A 20,097-nucleotide genomic window follows, 5' to 3' on the forward strand; every position below is an offset into this window, starting at 1 on the left:
ATGCGCACTTACACCTTCAATTTTGAAGGTCTTAAATTCAGGCGCGAACAAAGATGGCGGCGTGCTGCTTACATCACATTGGACAACCAAAACATACTCGATATTTGAAGTGAGCCATGGATTGATAATACATACAGTCGCACTATACACTGAGGTAGATTTTGTTGTTGTTTTCAATTCGATTGGATCTTGTTTTTCTTATGTATCTACTAATACAAGAAAGCAAACAAGTCGAAAAGCAAGTGCAAAGCTTTTGCGTTTGTCTCCGTTTTTCTCACGGTTATTATTCTTGGTTGTTTTAATGTATCGGTTAACGGAACTTCTTTATATTATTTAATAATGAAATGTTTGTGAGATTATGCATGCATTATGCATTGTTGTAGCACGATGCATGCTTATACTAATCTGTAATGGTGTAATGTAACGTATAAAGAACGTGACGTTAAGATTGAGAGTCGATAAACGGCCTTGGAAAGTCTTTAAAAGCAGAGTAACCAGAAGCGGATCTAGGGGGAGCCTTTAGGGGGCTTAACCCCCCCCCCCCCCCCCCCCCCCCCCGGGCTGCCAGAAAGCCATATATAGATTTAATAGCCCCAAAAAACACCATAGCATTGTAGCTAAATATATTTATGACTGCTTTTTAATAAGACAGTCTTATTTATAAATATTAAAGAATAATGGCCTATGTACTTCTTTGTTCACGCCACTCTAATAAATCTGTCTGTATAACAAAAAAAATACCCCTTCCCCCTCTTTCACTGAGCCACCCCACCCCCCCTTTAGCAAAAAGCTAGATCCGCCCCTGGTAACCATGATATTTCTATGCATCACAGGAGCATATACTATGTATACTTAAATCACATTTTATTAGAAGTATTTTTTCATACAATTGACTTGGAAAACTCATACAATTACCCAGTTAGAGTTAAGTTACCTCACTACAACATTTTATATTTGGCCTGTGGAAGTTGATTACTTTGTTCAAGTCAGCGACCTCATCTAATTTTTGCTCTGCATCAAAAAAGTTAATCTCCTCCTTAGCTTAATACAGTAACTGCAGTGAAACTTGATAAATATCCATCATCTGAATCTTACTGCGGGCTGATGATGGTGTTCTGTTGCCCTTGATCCTGTTATGCTTACCAGAACTTCTCTCTGTCCAGAATCTAGATCATGGCAGCTGTTGCCACCCCTTCGCCACCACCCACTCAAGAGAATGCAGCAAGCATCATCAAGAAGTTTACTTCCTATACAAACTTCCTCACTGATGCTGCAATTCGTAAGTAAACAACAAGGTCATATGAAGACAGCAGGATCCTTGTATTCTGTATTGACTTCCCCCATCAAAAGCCCTAATATTGTTAAGGCAAGATATGATTCTGCCTTATTCAGTGAATTGTTTCTGATCCTTTTTGTGCTAGACTTCAATGACATTTAGAAAGGTTACAGTTGATATTTTGAATGCTCTTGAAATTGAATTCCCTGCCTTAATTGCTTGTAAGCTACACTAACTCCTACATATGTTTTTGTATTGGGTTAAGCTTTTTTTTCTATTCCTACTACTAAGTAATAAAACTCTTATTTTCTTTTTGTCAGCTGATGAAAGTAAACTCAAAGCAGCCCAAGAAATCAGTGAAAATTTTGAGGTTTGTACATACATATTCTTGCTTCCTTACACCTTGTCTCACGATACACAATAAATACATTTTCTTTAGCTGTGTCTGGTTTGCCATCTAAAGAAATCTTTTTGTTGCATCTTGAAAAAATCAATCATCAAATACACCCTATTGCATAGCAACATAGCAAACCAGCATCAAAGTGTGGAAAGTAGATTTTTGTAATGTTAGCTCAGGTGACAGTGGGCCTTTTGTCATAGCAAAAGATAAAGGGCTAATGACAAATAACTAATGCTTGAAACATCTGTGCAACTACTGTTTCTCACAGGTGAACAACAAACTTTTTCAACCTTTTGTTGATTTCTAGCTATATTAAAATTTTTCAATTTTCCATTGTTTTCTTACCACATTAATTTTTCATATAGTGCAAAGCTTTCTTTCCTTAATTAAATATACACAACTCAAATTAAAAGTCACTCAAAGCTCAGGGAATAAGGGAGTTGGGGGTTGATGATGGTGTTCCTCCAGGGGTGCATTAGAGCCACAATCAGCTATTTTATAATATTATTAACAGACTATAATACAGTCTTCCTCCTACCCCTCCTTCCTTGAACATGCCATTCCCAAGTTCCTGCAGTACCTAAGAGATGGAGAACCACAGTTTGTGGCTGAGTGCACAGTCCAGGTAAATACTCAAAATATGTTTGAACATAATTAAAGCAGAAACAATTTAGCAATCATTAGGCTATAGGCTTGATAAATTTGCTTGACCTTGGCTTGATTTCTGTTTATTTTTGGGGGTACTTCTATAATTTAAAACTTTGAGTATATTTGCACATTTACAGTTGTAACATAATAACTCTCTATTTTTTCTTATGATGAGAGGTAAAATACACCCCATTTTGGTAAATATCCCTTTCAAAATCCATGGTAGACTCTAAAGAATATAAATGACTTTTGAGTTGAGGGTTTTTCCCTGTCAGAAGCTGGTTTTATCACAGTCTTGGTTAAAACGTGCACTTTGCCCCTACAGTTGTCTGTTTGAGCTGAACAACTCCCTTTTTTTCAGCAATTGCGTAAGCTTTTACTGGAGATCCTCCACAGGGTACCCACCAATGAACATTTGAGAGCACATTATAAGGTAAGGCCCAAAGAAGCTGTGGACTAGTTTGAAACTCCTGTGTTTTTTGTAATATTTTTGCTATTTTACTTTCAGTCTATTCTATATCTTGTGTTTCCCAGTATCATTTTGCTATTTTTTTTCAGTCAATTCTTTCTCTCATGTTTCATCTACTTGAGGTAGGTGTTCATAGTTGCCATTATTAAGGTAACTTGTGGGCTTTTTGAGAAAACTTACCCAATGACGATGGCAGCAGGGAGAGCATGACCCAAAAAAAATGCTTTTATGCTAAGAGCTAAATTCCTAAAGAATTGAAAGTTTAAGACCTTGTTTCTGTTTCTGGATGTTTTCATCCTTGCATCATCTGCTGTTACTGTCACCATCACTGATCTATTTGCGTAAGGCCCCTATTAATCTACAGTAGGATGGTTGCGTTAAGGATATCATCAAAAGTCAGTTCTCAATTTTTTTTTTTAATTTTAAGTTAAGAGAAAGCACCTCTAACTACTCTAATGTGCTCCACGGTGAATAAATGCATTTTGTCTTTTGATATTTGAAGGTGGAATACAGTTTTGCTGCATTGTTTTCTGTTCCTTTTAGATAGAAAATGAAGAAAATGTCTTGGTGTGTCTGCGAATCATTATTGAACTGCACAAACAGTTCAGACCTCCCCTTCAAACTGAGGTTAGAATCAATAAAAAATCAGGGCTAATTACTGTATATACTGTAAGGGAACCAGAACAATAATATAGTACACATTGTTTTTTGTTTCAGACATTCATTGCTTTAATACATAGTAATACACCTTAATAAATATAATCCTTTTCAGATCCAGCACTTTCTACAGTATGTGAAGAACATCTACAAAGAACTACCAGTTAATGTGGTATGCTTGCATAAAAAGCAACAAGTTGGTCTGTTATTACAAAGCACATACCATGATTTTGTATATCTTTTGTTTTTTATCAGAAGCAACACTTTGAGGTGGTGTCCATTTCAACAACAGGATTCTTGCCGACAGACAGCCAGGGGGGGTCTCTACCAGCTGCTGCAGCTCAGGGAAGTACCCCTGTTGGTACACATAGTGCTTCCCCCCTGAATGCTGGTGATGGTGGGAGTGGCAAGTCAGCTCAACAGGTATGAAACAAGGGGTTCTGCTAGCTTGGGCTTTGGTAACCCTCTATCATAAAAAAATCAACTAGGCTAGACCTGCTTGCTTTGATGTGTGACACAGACAGATTTACATCCCGTACTACTAAATATTCCTAAGGCAGAGATTTCTCTGAGGTTGGTTGCTGAGTCACATACAGTAGATATTTTGAAAGTAGGCCAGGGATTCCATCGAATGCTTGATGCCTCATATAAGATATATTGAAAGCTGGTTCTTTTTTCCATAGACTAATATCCCAAAGGCAGTGAATTCCCTGAAAGTTCTTGCTGAGCTTCCTATTATAGTGGTGCTAATGTATCAGGTAAGGTGGATACAGTAGATTCCAGGGAGGGGGCCTCCCATGAAAACAGATGGGAGTGATTGTCGGCAAAGTAAATTTTAACCCTAAGGGGAAGCACTGGGTGTGGTCAAAATAAAATTTTTACCACTAAGAGATAGCAAATTGGGTGTGGTAAAGGAATCTTTAATCATAACAGATAGCAAGATTGAAAAACTGCTAAAGTTGTTAAACGCCAACTAAGGAATAGTAGTCAGTCAGAATTTTTTACCCTAAGAGATAGCAGAACCAGATAAATCCTTCAACAACCCTTAAGGGATAGCAGTTGGTCAAAACTGTTCTGGAGAATTCCCCCCAGGCAGTATATAATGTACTGTAGATGGCTTTATACTGTACATTAGTTCAGCTGCATTGAAACAGCAGGTCATGAAAATTGATCTAGTCCTAGGTTTTCTTTGAATAAAAAGTATGGATAATCAATTTATCCTTTAAAAAGTGACTTTTTAAAGAGGATCAATATAATCTGTAATATGTGACTTCTTGTTTTCAATGGCTTAATGCTTTTTTTTTGTGTGTGATGATTCAGCTCTACAAGCAGAGTGTGTACAGTGTTGTGGCAGATTTTATACCTCTTGTCATGAACACAATAGTGCTACAGCCTTCTCTTAATGCCAGGTTTGTTTACTCCATTAATAACAGATACTAGGTATATTCCCTTAATGCCAGGTATGTTTACTCCAGTAATACCAGATACTAGGTATATGCCTTTAATGCCAGGTATGCGTACTCCCTTAATGCCAGATACTAGGTATACTCCATTTATGACAGGTATGTGTACTCCATGAATACCAGATAGGTATACACCTATTTCAAATAGGGTTGTCAGTGCAAAACAGCAAATGGCAATAATCAAAAAAGAACATGGAACTCGTCAAATTTCTACTAAATGTAGAAAAATGTGGATAATTTCTGCGATTATATTACTTATCATTCTTACAAATAATTATACCCATAAGTAGTGAATGGTCTTAGAACTGCCATTTGCCATTTGCACTGACAAGGTTTATTGAAATAGAGGTATATTCCCTTAATGCCAGATAGGTATATTCCCTTAATGCCAGATAGGTATATTCCCTTAAGGATACCATAGACCCAAGCGGTAATTACCCGCTCGTCCCGGCAAAATCGCTCGCGCTCGCGTCGGATTAAAGCAAATGCCAACAAACTATATATCAATTTAAAGCTTAATGATTGTACTTTCCTCCTAAAATAATCATCTTTTATATGCGCTTAATTTTGAGTGCTTTTGCCTGGTCCGAAGTGCGAAATCGACCACTTTTAAATATGCGAATTATTTATACACACCAAAAGCGCGTAACCTCCCGGTTTATATCCTGCTTTATATCTTTCGTCATGTACTGAACTGACAAACCGTGTCTCCATTTGACGTCACACAGCCTCGTTGATTAATAATGAAGGGTCAAAGTTAGGCGGGGAATAATTTTGCTTCTTTGGCTATAACGCGCTAATTAAGTCCGTAGCAAAAAAAGCTACAAGGCATGTTCTAAGTTGTGAGGCAATTTTATTGGCAATGTTTCACAAAAAATTGCGACTTCAATCCACTCGTTTTACCTCCAAGAATAACAGCCGATTCCAAGCTACGAACAAGCTTCGAAACCATTGCCTGGGCTACCTGTGTTCTAATTAGAGGGAAAAGCCGTAAAACTAAGTTCCCCAGATTTTGATCGCGGGACTTTGAGCTAAGTAAACAGGATTATGGGGTTATTGACGCCTTCTAGAATAACGATACACTCGTTCAAATTCGGTTTTTCTTGAATATCTGGCGGAGTATTTAAGATTTTGGTGGTATTTTTTGCTAACATCTAGAGTGTGCCTATTATCATCGAATGGCCTAATAAAAAGATTTCACTTGAAATGAAGCAATTTGGGCCTACGGTATCGTTAATGCCAGATAGGTAGATTCCCTTATTGCAAGAAAGGTACATTCCCTTAATGCCGGATAGGTGTAACAGCTCTCCCTCAATGCCAGGTAGGTTGCTGGAAGATTAGTATCTTTCCAGAGAAGTTTAATTTTTTTGGTACTTGCTTTGCATTTTTCAAAGATGTTAAGAGTAGGCTTATAAATCAGGTTCCTGTCTAACATAGCTAATCAGTACATACACGTAGGTCATTATCTTATGCAAGATAGTTATTTGTTTTTAATGTTTATTTTCATAGAAAATCACCCACATTCAACAAAGAGGTTTATGTGGATTTCGTTGCTGCTCAGATCAAGACATTGTCCTTTTTGGCATACATTATCAGGATTTACCAGGTAGGTTATCCAGGCATTCATTATTATGATTTGTGAGGAGCATGTAGGTCTTTTTTGACATTTATTATCAGGATTTACCAGGAAGGTCTTTCCTGGCATTCATCATCTTGATTCATCAATGGTAGATTAGTGAGCCTACTTGAATAAAATTAATGTATATTTTGCCGAATGTTGCTCTTCACTATGAAATAATTAGCTCCAAGGGTGTTATAATGTTTAATGCTTACAAGGAAGAAGAATTGAGCTTAAAAATATTCAAAGCAAGAGTAAGAAATTGCATTTTGTCGGCCTAATTGCAATTATGAAGCGAAAATGAATAGAATGAATCACATTTGCAAAGTGCAAAGGTTTGAAACAAATCAGCTCAATAATTTTTTCCTTGCTGCGCTTCATTGAGAATCTTACATGCTTCTAAAATCAACATTAGTTGCTCTTTCCATTGTAGTGTTACCAATTGATGTAGGATGATAGATAAGGGAGTAATTGAACAATAAATCATAACAACCACATCTCAAGTTAGGATGGCAATATCATCTATTGAAAAAAAGAAACAATTACTGTAAATGCAATAAAAGAAATAAGTACAGTCATTCCCCCTTCTCACATTTTGTTAGATTTTGAAATTTTCCTATGCTATTGTTGTTTCATCCCATGTGTACTGTATGCTTGGTATTAATGGATTGTTGATTTTGTTGATTTGTAGGAAATGGTGAATACCTATTCTCAGAACATGGTTGGTGGAATGCTTGGCTTGCTCAGATATTGTCCTCCAGTAAGTACAATATTATATTCTAAATAATTGAAAACTTGCAGATAAAATAATCTATGTTACTGTTTAATGAATATGTGTAGGTATTGATAAATTCTGTTTGATAACATTTACAGGAAGTTGCACACCTACGAAAAGAGCTTCTAATAGCTGCTAGACATATCCTTGCAACAGATCTAAGGAACAGTAAGTTAATGATCCATGTTACTGCTTTTGTATACACCCCAGAGGATTGCAATTTAAAGCTGCTAGAAACATATTTTCAGATCATTGGTGCAATAAGTTAATGGTCTGTTCTATTACAACTACAACATAAGGTCAGGACTTGCTCACCTATGGAAATATAACACTTAATAATGCTAGACACATTCTTGCCACAGTTCTTTGGAACAATAAATTAATAATCCATACTACTTCAACATAGAACTATTGAAAGAAAAGGTGTTATTTTATCTTCAGGATTTGTCCCACACATTGACCAACTGTTTGATGAAGAAGTTCTAATTGGCACTGGTTGGACTACGAAAGAGTCCTTGCGCCCACTAACATACAGTACCCTTGCCGACCTTGTTCATCATGTGCGCACGCACCTTCCCTTGCCACACCTTTCACTGGCAGTGCACATGTTCTCCAAGAACGTCCATGATGACTCCTTACCTGTCAGCATACAGACCATGTCCTGCAAGGTGAGACAAGATAGCAACAACTGTGCTTCCTTTAGCTCAGGCTTACCATTCCTTATCATAACATTCAATAGTATGTATTAGCCCCTCAAATCCATAAACCATTGCATTCTTATTGTGCGTGTAATGTTTCTTTGTAGCTACTGCTGAACCTGGTGGAGTGTATTCGTCAGAAGAGTGATGAACAGGGTTCGGTATGTTGTAAACATTAAAGCTACCACATTATATACACCTAAGGGAGCGGCCATTTATTACAGGGTAGGGGGGGCAGCAAATATGTAGGGGGGGCTACGTTTTTTTGGGCATGTATTTAGGGGAGGTCATGTTTTTTTGGGCTGTCATTAAAGGGGGGGGTAACATTTTTTGGGCGTTGAATTTAAGTCTGGTTTTAATATAATACTGAGCAAGAGGGTCATTGTTCAAATGAAAATTTTATTCAATTTACAATGTTTTTTGTAGCTACTGCGCATGTGCGAGTAGCTACTATGTCATCACATAGAAAAAAAAAGTAAGATTTGCCGGGGGGTTTGATGGGAAAATTTGACTTCGGATACACTTCGGGATATGATCGTTACAGAGCGCCAGCCTAGAATCACTTTATAAAGAAGAAAATATCTAAATGAACAAAAGATTTTGGGGTTTGTTAAACAATTCTTACATATTCGCTTTTATGTGGTAGCTTTGATATTCGCTTTTATAAACTCGAACGCGGCTGCATTCCATTCACATTCCGAGTTATGATCATTCAAACAAGTTATTTATTTATAAAGAGTTTGCAATACTTGCCGAAACACACAAGCTCATGTAAACATGCTCTCATTTGGTCATTTTTAGTATTACTTTTGACATTAAATCAAGTCGCAAAGCTTTATTGAGGTTATCTGTAGGTTCAAACATATTATTTCGTACAAAAACATGCCCCCGCAAATTTACTTATTGAATTATGATTTTGCACTTTTTATATTATTATGCAAAATACATACTGTACAACAGTTATGTGATCAATTGTAGCAGGTATTTCATCTTTGTAGAAGAAAAAGTAACTAAAATTCAACATGCTTGACGTGTCTTTTCGGACAGTTAAATACAAACACTAATAAGATTAATTTTAGAATCCACATTTTATGGAGTTGGCTTCGTGGCTAAGTGGTTTAGGTCATTGATCGGAATCCGTAGGTTGCATGAGGCCGCGGGTTCGAGTCCTCCCCACTGAATCTTTTTTTCTTTTTTTTTTCTTTTTTTTTTAAATCCTTGGGAGTCTACTGTTCATCAATACTTTTTATAGTATGATTATACTAAGAAATAACCTAGAGAATATGATAACATTACAGTTGTAAATGCTTGCTGCAGTAGCTACATGCAGGTCTTACGGGCCTATTTTCTACTATTGTATATCTAGTTTCATATTGATCATGTATCAATCATAGCTTTATGTAAATACATTTTGAGAATCCCTCTCATGGTTGACAGGCAAAGCTGCCCATTCAAATCAGTTGAACAAAACGAATACTTTAAAATGTTGCAAAACCTAGACTCAAATGTCTTTGTTAACGTTGTCGACGACATAGACACCGGTATTCGTTGTTTATCTCTGCCACTTTTAAACTAGCGAAAATGAAGATTTATACTTAAATTAAATCAGACAAAATTGCCATGCTAGCTGATCTTTATTTGTGTAAGGTTATATTCAGCTACACACAGTATGTATATCAAGTCTCTGTGGTTTTAAGATATATAATTATTGAATGTAAAAATGTGGAGGTGGTGGTGGTGGTGGTGGGGGGGTTGCAAATTTTTGGGCGTCCGGTCTAGGGGGGGTCACAATTTTTGGGCTTGAATTTGAAAGGGGGCCAAACTTTTTGAGCCCAGGGTTTTGCAAAATTCCCGGTCCCCCCTCCCCCCTCAAGTAATTAATGACTGCTCCCTAAGCATAAGAACTATCAGATATACTCAAATGTTATATTCTGGCTTTTAGGGAAGAGAAATTTTAATACGAATGCTTGAAGTGTTTGTGAGAAAGTTCCAGTCGATTGCCAAGCATCATATTCCTGTCATTTTTAGTAAATGGTAAGTAACTTGGCAAAGAAATGTTGCAGTGTAAGTACATATGAAATATTGTACTATACAGTGGGTGTTCTTAGCTTCTATTTAGTGACTCTGAATGTGGTCCTTCCTTAGTAGTGTAATGCCTTGTGAGATTATATTGATTTGAAATATATTTAGTGTTGTAAATTAATTGTACTTGCAGTCAACAAGTTGGAGAAAATACCTCAGTTACTACTGCAGCAACTACAACTGCAACCCAATCGAACAGCATGACAACAACGTCAAGTACCACAACAACAAGCTCATTGAGTAGTGAGGGATCTTCCAGTGCAACAACTCCTGAGACAACCACACCCACTGAACCAGAGACCAAGGTCAGCTTATACTAAAGACACAAATTGCTAGATACCTTTTTAACTTGAGGGAACTGTGGGACCTTTTGCCTTTTACCCTGCATGGTTATGTTACTAACATTTTATGTTTTGTTTTCTAGAAACCCTTGATACCATCTACTGGTGAGTGGTTATTTAAACGCACTATCCATATGATATTAGTATAAATCTACTCCATACTATCACGAATCCTGCAATTTGATTGGCTCCCGTACTCACTATCTATTGAGCGATAGATAGCAAGTAGCGAAAAAATGGCGTTTTTCACAAAAACAACGTAAGTTATTATTAAAATCGTCAGTTATTCGAAGGTAGTATGTGAGTAGATTTATACTAAAACAATTAGACTACTCGTTTTCTATAAGTCAACGCTCCATGTTGACAATCTATTGACTCATAGAAAACTCGAACTGGTAAGCTAATTGTTAAATATACAAGCAATTACATGTTCCAAATGATTAAGTGTAAGGATGATGAGATTTTAACATTAAAGCCTGGCTAAACTAGAAGAAATGTCGAGCAATACATGTCGTATGCTACACGTCAAGGCCAGGCCTTTACTTATGCAAGATCCTAAGAGATGGCCAATACAGTAAAATCCCACTTACTTGATCCTGAATAACTCAAACTCCATGCTAACTTTTTTTTTCATTCTTCTTCCCTTTATCCTGTCAATTCTATCTTCATTCTTTCTACTCCTGAAATTACTATGACTTAACCATAGACTCACTGGAAAATAAGAATTAAATATGTTCAACTGTGCTATTATTACTCAATTGCAGCATCTGTCTCCAACATATTTACTGTGCCAGACTGCCGTAGCATGGTGAAGACTTTAGTATGCGGAGTGAAAACAATAACCTGGGGCGCTGGTCCCTCCAAAGTGCCAGGAGGTATGGGCTCATACTGTTGTAATATCTCTCATGCCTATGTGAAATGAATGAGCCCTTACCCATCACCTTCACTCCCCATCTCTCTTTCAGTCTCTGGATCTAGTTTATATGGAAAAAGATGGAAAATAAATTAATGTATCCCTGCAAAAAAAGTATAAGGAGAAACATTTCCCAGTTATTATGTTATAAATTGTTTGGGAAATTCTGATCTGACCTTATAGTCATCTGAACTTGCTAATCTTGGACTGGCTAAAATTTAGGGAACAAGACGTTTCTCCCCTGGGAGACCCAGCTGTTTACCAGGCTGCTCAAATATGGTGGGTACTACATTCTGTTTGTTCTGTTATCTGTGAGAGAGGCAGTCCTCTATAGCATAAACTCAGGCAAACTCTTTCAAAACATATTGTCATGTTGTCATAGCAATTACAAAATGACACAGCTGCCTTTGAAAAATTACCCTGGGACTGTTCAATCATGTTTTTACTGAATGCAGGAAAATGTAAATATTTCTTGTAATTAGTTATATTTATCATCTCCATTTTCCGAAATAAATGTATAAAAGAGTGTTTGTTTGTTTGTTTGTTTGTTTGCAGCATTGCAAGCTTTGGATATCTATCAAGTGTCAATCACACCAAATCAACAGTACTACCTGAGGCCTGCTAGGTACTGTAAGAGACACAAGGCTAGTCAGGCTTTAGGCTAGGCTATTCCACCTAATAGATCACCAGCTATCAGATAAACAACTATAGGCACTTAGGCACTAAGTGCTTCTTGATTTTTATATAATAAAATAATCCCTGATATATAATCCCTGCACATGTACACATGCACCTTTGTGAACTTGTAAACTTTTCTCGGAGTATGTCAATAGGATTGATTGTGTTGTTAGTAACACCACTGCCCTATTTTTTACCCTAGCTCACAGCAAGTCCGCATGAAGGAAGAGAAGGAGATACTGGAACACTTTGCTGGTGTGGTATGTTAACCTCTTATTATAAAGCCAGGCAGGGGAAAAATACTTGGTTGCTGTGTTACTTTAACCTCTCTTTCTATTAAGACTGTGTAGGGGAGGTGCAAAAATCGTGGTGGGGCTTGCAAAACTCCTCTTCTCAAATTAGAGGTCTGCTTAAATAAAATATAAATTAGTGCCAATGACAGCTTCAAGGGAAACTTTGGATGATTTGGCTTTATATTGTAAAGACTTCAAGAACAACACTAACTGTATTGAATGTTTATCCCCTATCTCTTTCAGTTCACCATGATGAACACTTCAATCTTCAAGGAAGTGTTCTCTGCAAGTGTAGAGGTACCAACAAACATGCTTTGATTTTCAATTTTTGATTTGCCATGCTAAATTTGTGTGCTTGTTTACAGTACTTGGTTGAAAGGATCCACACAAACTATGCCTTGCAGGTTTGTGAAAGGGAGTTGGAGCTTGATGATAAATAAAATAATATTAAATTCAGGAACCACCCTCCTTGTAGCTGAAATGCTGATTTACGAGAGAGCAGTTAAAGTACAATGTGGTAGTCAAAGACAAAGCAAGGTGCCACAGGCAGCTGCCTCACGACTCATGTCTGCCCACAAAAGAAAGCTTATATATGGAAATTGTTTGTTTTTATAATAGCTTTCCCTCATGCCAACTTATTGTTTTGTTTCAGATAATCCCTAATTCGTTTCTTGCAAATCCTAATACCTCTGCGACCTTTGCTACCATACTTGTAAAGTTCTTGCTGGAAAGGCTAGATCAAATGGGATGTAAGTATGCTGTTTTGTTTTTTCTTCCTAGTATTCTCGGGACTGTGTTGTCTTCCTGTATGCCTTGGAACTTAAAATGTTATTGTGTGTTGTTACCTTGTAGCCAACATGGAGAGATCTAATTTGTACCTGAAACTCTTCAAGCTGGTGTTTGGCTCCGTCTCTTTGTTTGCCTCTGAAAATGAGCAAATGTTAAAGGTTTGTTTGTGGTCAACCATGTATCCCTGCATAAGCTTTAAAATAATCTTTGTTGTTGTTAAATTGTTTTTGAAATCTATCAAGTACAGCATCTCTATGTTCAGGGGTTTGTATTGTAATCATTGTTGTTTTTCTTTTGACAAAGCCCCACTTGCACGAAATAGTGAACAGATCAATTGAACTTGCCTGCACTTCCAAAGAGCCCTACAACTACTTTCTGCTGCTAAGGGCACTCTTCCGTTCCATCGGAGGAGGTGAGTATAAATTGTTTGCATACTGTAGTTGTATTAAACTAAAACAACGTATACATGTATCTTTGAACGTTGGGACTGTAGTGAACTATAACATAGTTCTGAACGTTGGGACTTTATTTTCTAGGAAGCCATGACTTGCTCTATCAGGAGTTTCTCCCCTTGCTGCCAAACCTGCTCCAAGGTATGTTTATTCTGTATACAAATCTTTTAATCTTGGGATATAATCTGTTTTCAAATCTTATATTAATTATACATGCTTGGAGATTCAGCATGCTTTCCAGGAGAGCCTGCATTCCATTTTTCTGATGGAGGATAGAAAGGATCGGATCCTGTTTTACATATATTCATTCCATCCTTATTGCTTGGTAGGATAAAGAGGAGCTGGATTTATCTGCAGTGGAATCATCATAATTTTTATTATTGCAAATATGTTTATAGCCTATCATGCCTGTTTCTAGCTAAAACCTTGTCAGGGTGCACATAGACATACTATATTTTTTTCATATTTTCCACAAAGCACCATATTATTTACTTTTTTATGTACTTTTTAGGTCTCAATAATCTTCAGAGTGGAGTCCACCGACAGTACATGAAGGATCTCTTTGTGGAATTGTGCCTTACCGTTCCTGTTCGACTGAGGTATGTATTCTTGTTAACATCCTTCTTTTCAGTTAATTATCAGTGAAGCTATAAAGTCGAGCTCACATTACAGAACTGCCTATATTACAGGGTGTAATTAATAGCCAGCGTTTGTGTTCAATACTTACTGAAGCAAAAATAAACAGCACATTCCTGTACAACAAGAACTGTAAGAAAAATTGGAATAGAGTGATGATATTGCTATATTTGTCTGCAGTCTCTACAACCCTACAGTTATCAGTGTATGTAGTGTCTGCTTTGCTTATCGCAAAACTCCTAAAAAAAATAAGGAACATCTGCCTTTTAATAATGGTTAAGGGTATTCCTTTAGCGGTATTCTGATGTATCTGTGTAATTTGCTTTATAAAGTACTTTACTAATCTGCCCAAGCCGGGTGCTTGGTTGTTGAACATGTTACAATGCATTGTCTCACTACGGTTTGTTGTGAGCAGCTCTTTACTGCCATACCTTCCTATGCTGATGGACCCTCTGGTGTCAGCACTGAATGGATCTCAGACTCTTGTCAGCCAGGTAGGTCAGCTTGGTATTGCACTTCAGCCAGGTATTGCACCTCAGCCAGGTATTGCACTTCAGCCAGGTATCGCACTTCAGCCAGGTATTGCACCTCAGCCAGGTATCGCACTTCAGCCAGGTATTGCACTTCAACCAGGTAATGCACCTCAGCCCGGTATTGCACCTCAGCCAGGTATTACACTTCAGCCAGGTATTGCACATCAGCCAGGTATCGCACTTCAGCCAGGTATCGCACTTCAGCCAGGTATCTCACTTCAGCCAGGTATCGCACTTCAGTTGGGTATTGCACCTCAGCCAGGCATTGTATCTCAGCCCGGTATTGCACTTCAGCTAGGTATTTCACCTCAGCCAGGTATTGCACCTCAGCTAGGAATTTCACCTCAGTTTGGTTTCTCACCTAAGCCATTTATTGCATGCACCTCAAGGCTGCACACTAACAAAACAGAAAAACTCTCTAAGTTTCCAAAATCTGAATACCAAGGAAGGTGCCTGTCGCAATTACCAAGATACGGTATATTGCGACATATTGATATATAATTTTTTTCTCTAGATTTTTCTTATAGTTTTAGTAACCCTTCTTAAGATTTTAGGCCCTGCGTGCCCAGGTATCTTTTTTGAGTAATGAAACCTTGGTAATATTGGTAAATTGTTGTCATCTTTTAAGGGACTGAGGACCTTGGAATTATGTGTTGACAACTTACAGCCAGACTTCCTCTATGACCATATTCAGCCCGTTAGGGCCGAGCTTTTCCAGGTTAGTGTCTCAATTTGCTTAACAGTTTACCAAGATTGCTACTGTACCCATGTCTGAGCTATTTCTAAGCTTTACATTTACAGTTGTACTTTTCCTTTTCTCCTCATCAAGGCACTATGGAAGACCCTGAGGAACCCCAATGAAAACATTGCACGCATTGCATTCAGAGTTCTGGGCAAGTTTGGTGGAGGAAACAGAAGAATGCTTAAGGAACCTCAAAAGGTAAAAGACTCAGACCTGTGTATTGTATAAAGTCAATAGATTTAATGGATTGAGTCTTTTTCTTGTTTTGTTCTGTAGCTGACATTCAATGATGAAGACACTCTTGGGCCTTGTCTTGCCATCTATTATCCAGAAAGTATCACTCCAGTCACCCTTTCTGTTTCTCCTGTAAGTAACAAATACGACGCTTTTGTTACTCGAATTATTTCCACATACATTGCTGGCCACGAGTCAGTTGCTACATTGTTGGGCATTGTTGATATTTTAAGTGTCACTAGTAGAGCTATACAATGGCCTCATAAAAAGGGTGTCTAATATTCTGTTTGGTATTACTTTCATACAGGTGATCGAAAGAGCACTCACCTTCCTCAAGACACTGCCCCCTAACATGTCAGTGATGCAACAGCAGTCCTCAGTCAACCTGGAGCACACTATGTTCTATCGCCGGCAAGCATGGCTTGTTGTCAGAGTGAGTTCTAAAAAGACACAGGCATTCATAGATCTATCTCTCTGTGGTGCAACCCTTAGCAACAAGCCTTGGTGGCCATTTAAAACATGTTTACATACATGTCCGAAAAGACCCTGTAGACAGTGGCCCATTTGCCACCTGACATCGTACTGTAGCACTAGTGTTGTTTGTTATGCCTTTTAGTCCTATCTTGTCGCTATGATGTCTCTAGAGGACACAGGAGAGATACTGCAGAAGGTGCTGACCCACAAAAGGTAAGCACTCTTTATAGCCCTACTGTATGATCTTTGTCATGCTGTGGGCCAAGGGACAACAATCTACTTCAATAACGTCTAATAACCATGTTTCCTAGTTTGTGAAACTCGACTGTGGAAGTCAATTTATGGCTACACAAACATGAGTTTTCGGGAAAGGCATATCTTTAATAAGATTGCTTTATTTTCCAGCTTCAAGGAAGGCAATGTACCATTTCTGGGAAAGACCACAGTGCAGCACTGCAATGACGTTCTGTCCAAGAAGTCGCTGGAGCAGGCCTTGACAGGAGCCCTATGTATGTAAAACAAGTGACAGATTTTACTCGGTCCAAGTAAAGGTTTATTTCATGAAAGGTGACTCATAGATGTGCCCTCTTGTATTTTCCTCTAGTGTCTGCATCAATCAAAGAACTGCGCTCAGATGCTGTGCCATTCATGTGTAACCTGATCAGACACCTTACTCTGATAGCTGTGGTGCAGCAGACTGGCCCTTGCCCAATCAAGCCTCAGAACAGGTGTGTTAAATACTACTGTACAAGCGACAGAGCTTAGCAGCAATGACTTTGCCAGGTCCGCGTCCTATCTATCTATGGAAACCATCTGTTATCCCCCCTTGAACTAACCCACTTTGCGTGTAGGACCCAGAAAGGCATGGACGTCCATGTGTTGTGTGACGCTATCGCCGCCGTTATGGCAATGGAGGACAAGGAGTTTTGCAGTGTGGGCGAACTTGCTGTGTCTGTCATGATCGAGACCGCAACCGCTGTAACCTCGGATTCATACAAGGTATGTAGCATCTGACAACATTGGATGCCGCAGAGGAGACGTTGAGAAATACGAAGCTGCAGTATTGTCCCCACAAGACTATCAATCCATGGCTTGTATACTTCTACTTCTACTTTATTAACTGATAAAACCATGTCGGTATCACATCAGTATAAATAAATACAAGGTAAAAATATACAGATCTGGAATAATTTACATAACTTATACAATATATTCATAATTTGTAAAATAAATTTATAAAATAATTTTCAATAAAGTAATTCAATTAAATAATTTAGCTTAATTAATTTAGAACTTGAATACTAGAACCACTGGCCATTATCAATTAAATGCTGCTGAAGCTTCTCTTTGAATTTGCCCTTTTCTTTTATGTTGGTAATTGAACCTGGTAAATTGTTCCAAAAATTTATAGACCACGGGAAAAAGCTATTTGCATGCTGGTTGCACTTGGAATGTGTTCTATGGAAGCGCTTGGAGTTGCCATTCCTTGAAGGCCGGTCCATCGGAACCAAGAAGGGCTCTCCCTCAATGTCCACAGTTCCATAAACAACCTGATGGAACATGGACATTCGAGAGAGAGTCCGTCTGCCCTCAAGGGATGGCCACTCCAGCTCTCTTAGCATGTTTGTTACGACCCCTGGCTCCCTCAAATAATTATTATAGCAAACTCTGGCTGCAGTCCTCTGCACCATATCAAGGCAGTGTTTATCCTTTTGGAGATGCGGGTACCAGACAGAGTTTGCATATTCAAGCTTCGGTCTAACTAGACTGCAATAGAGTTTAGACTTGCAGTCTACCGAGGCTGTTCTAAAATTTCTTCTAATGACCCCAAGGGTCTGATTTGCACTAGATGTAATTTGTGCGATGTGTTTATCCCATTTTAAATCCCCTGAGAGTAGTACTCCTAGATAGGAGTGATGGTAAACCCTCTCTAGAATCCTGTTGTTAAGTATATAGGGATGGTCTGGAATTATTATTATACATAGACCTCCATGAGTGGTTGTAAAATGTTGTTTGGAGTCTGACGCGCGCTACCGTGGCCACTAATGATTGGTTTAACAAAGTTATCCAATCAGCATGCGAGAATCAATGAATTGATTGACAAGAACTTCATAACTAGGGGGGTTCCCTCGTGATCGGATGTGCTCTCTAACTTTTTCTAGGCTCGGTGGTCTGCTTGTGAAGTCCTTGTCAATCAGGAACTACGTTAGTAGTAAGGCGGGGATGGATGGGGCACTTTTATTGTTCTAGGGATTAAGTATTGTATTAGGGTTTGGGCCAAAAAGAGAGGGGGAGGGGTGGTCCTTTTAAATGTATTCAGGAATTGGATCTCGTGTAGGTTTATGTGGGGTTCTGTAATTTATTTAGACTGAGATTCCCGGGCGATACTGGGCAAGTCATGCCAAAGACGATTCATGTACAAAGGCAATTTTATTAGCATTCAAGACAAGTTAAAAAACTAAAATGGTTATTTTCCCAACAGGCTGTTCAGCTTCCCATCTTTGAGTACTTGTGCGAGAAGCTTTGTGCTTGTTGCTATGAGAGAGCGTGGTTTGCCAAAAGTGGCGGGTATGTATAATGACTTTTTGAATGGAAGCGAATAGGTTAACTCTCTAGTATTGTTTGTTACACCCTTTCGGTTTAATGGTATTGTTTTAGATAGCTGTGGAGGTGAATTTGAAGGGGCTTTGTTATTTGTGCACTTATAGGTGCACTTCCATACGTTTTCTTATACGGCGGATGCCGCTGCGATGGCTGGTGGAGCATCAGCTGGGCTTCATCAATGCTCTATTCTTCGTGATGATGGACCTCACTAACGAGGTATGCTTTTATGTTGCTAATGACATCTTATGTTTTTTAATGATTTAAATTGTGCGCTAAGATCAATCTTCAGCTTTAAAGCTACAATTTGAAAATGCAGACGTTTTGAACAGTAAGACAAGCTACATCTAAGCTTGCTTCCAATGTGTGACCAGGTATCAACTCTAAACTTGTTACTATGTGTCCAGGTATCAGCGGGTACTGTAGACAATGCAAAGGAGATTCTGGTAGACCTACTCAAGCTTTGCAACACACCTGCTAGCAATTCTAATATACCCGATCTGGAAACAGTCCAACAGCGAGTCTTTCCAACTCTATGTCAGCATCTAATCAGGGAGATAGTCTCCCCAAACGAGACGGTGCGCTTGCAAGCTCAGAGGTCCATGGCGGTGCTGGCACAAGTCTGTGACAAGACCGTCTATGATATCATGCTTCCACACAAATCAGTAAGTCGCAGATTTTTCCTCCCTACCTTTGTGATAACTTCTTATGGTCGTCAAATCCGGCTTCTAACATGTGCGTGTTATCGTAGGCTTTGAGTGCTTGTGCAAATTAGATGTTAACCTCAGCAGCGAACTCAATCCGCTTTAGTAATTAATAATAATAATTATTAATTAATTTCTATCCCACCTTACATAACAGGATGAACAAACGCACTTTAGTCACTGTGAAAATCGACCCATCCTACAAAATAAATGTATCAGTCCTACATCCTACTAAAATAGTACAGGGATGTATGCTGTATATTTGATAAATTGATGAAAGTTTACGATATTCAAAGGAAAGTACCATTTTCACGTAAGGCGGATAAACAAACTTTGATATTAACATTAGTTTCTGTTGTGTTTCAGATTCTGGAGGACATGATCCCACCAAAGGTCTGTGCTACAAGCTTATAACCAAAAACTAGTTACGAAAAATTCGGTTAAAATTCATTGACGATCCATTGGTTTTAAATCTAAATGGTTGCTGAGTACGTCTGCGATAAGAATGTTTGCATTACGGTGACATGAATGCCTGAATAGTGGCCCTGTCGTTGTAATGAGGTCAACAATTTACTTGACAGTTTATATATATATATATATATTATTAGGACTTCAATTTAA

At 38.3% G+C, this 20,097-nt stretch overlaps 1 protein-coding gene across 2 annotated transcripts in view; it reads left to right on the forward strand.

Moving 5' to 3' along the window:
* The first annotated feature begins 20 nt into the window (after positions 1–20).
* The window catches only part of LOC116615981 (transformation/transcription domain-associated protein), a 57,039-nt gene continuing 36,962 nt past the window's right edge, over positions 21–20,097 (forward strand). The window contains exons 1-43 of one of the 2 annotated variants that reach the window (XM_048724305.1): positions 21–154; positions 1,164–1,279; positions 1,597–1,646; positions 2,191–2,301; positions 2,686–2,757; positions 2,883–2,915; positions 3,337–3,420; positions 3,566–3,622; positions 3,706–3,873; positions 4,134–4,208; positions 4,771–4,859; positions 6,423–6,519; positions 7,223–7,291; positions 7,405–7,474; positions 7,748–7,974; positions 8,112–8,165; positions 9,947–10,038; positions 10,220–10,391; positions 10,511–10,532; positions 11,192–11,302; positions 11,563–11,619; positions 11,896–11,965; positions 12,221–12,278; positions 12,555–12,608; positions 12,677–12,715; positions 12,964–13,060; positions 13,164–13,258; positions 13,404–13,512; positions 13,637–13,693; positions 14,064–14,151; positions 14,604–14,682; positions 15,350–15,439; positions 15,551–15,661; positions 15,740–15,829; positions 16,005–16,130; positions 16,314–16,384; positions 16,577–16,680; positions 16,776–16,899; positions 17,023–17,170; positions 18,654–18,739; positions 18,880–18,991; positions 19,180–19,437; positions 19,843–19,869. In XM_048724305.1, coding sequence (XP_048580262.1) covers positions 1,174–1,279; positions 1,597–1,646; positions 2,191–2,301; positions 2,686–2,757; positions 2,883–2,915; positions 3,337–3,420; positions 3,566–3,622; positions 3,706–3,873; positions 4,134–4,208; positions 4,771–4,859; positions 6,423–6,519; positions 7,223–7,291; positions 7,405–7,474; positions 7,748–7,974; positions 8,112–8,165; positions 9,947–10,038; positions 10,220–10,391; positions 10,511–10,532; positions 11,192–11,302; positions 11,563–11,619; positions 11,896–11,965; positions 12,221–12,278; positions 12,555–12,608; positions 12,677–12,715; positions 12,964–13,060; positions 13,164–13,258; positions 13,404–13,512; positions 13,637–13,693; positions 14,064–14,151; positions 14,604–14,682; positions 15,350–15,439; positions 15,551–15,661; positions 15,740–15,829; positions 16,005–16,130; positions 16,314–16,384; positions 16,577–16,680; positions 16,776–16,899; positions 17,023–17,170; positions 18,654–18,739; positions 18,880–18,991; positions 19,180–19,437; positions 19,843–19,869 — 3,909 coding nt within the window. In that variant the 5' untranslated portion in view covers positions 21–154; positions 1,164–1,173. The remainder of the gene's footprint in view (positions 155–1,163; positions 1,280–1,596; positions 1,647–2,190; positions 2,302–2,685; positions 2,758–2,882; positions 2,916–3,336; positions 3,421–3,565; positions 3,623–3,705; positions 3,874–4,133; positions 4,209–4,770; positions 4,860–6,422; positions 6,520–7,222; positions 7,292–7,404; positions 7,475–7,747; positions 7,975–8,111; positions 8,166–9,946; positions 10,039–10,219; positions 10,392–10,510; positions 10,533–11,191; positions 11,303–11,562; positions 11,620–11,895; positions 11,966–12,220; positions 12,279–12,554; positions 12,609–12,676; positions 12,716–12,963; positions 13,061–13,163; positions 13,259–13,403; positions 13,513–13,636; positions 13,694–14,063; positions 14,152–14,603; positions 14,683–15,349; positions 15,440–15,550; positions 15,662–15,739; positions 15,830–16,004; positions 16,131–16,313; positions 16,385–16,576; positions 16,681–16,775; positions 16,900–17,022; positions 17,171–18,653; positions 18,740–18,879; positions 18,992–19,179; positions 19,438–19,842; positions 19,870–20,097) is intronic. The other variant, XM_048724306.1, reaches the window with a different exon arrangement.

Source organism: Nematostella vectensis, chromosome 2, assembly GCF_932526225.1.
Source record: "Nematostella vectensis chromosome 2, jaNemVect1.1, whole genome shotgun sequence".
NCBI classification, from domain to species: domain Eukaryota; kingdom Metazoa; phylum Cnidaria; class Anthozoa; order Actiniaria; family Edwardsiidae; genus Nematostella; species Nematostella vectensis.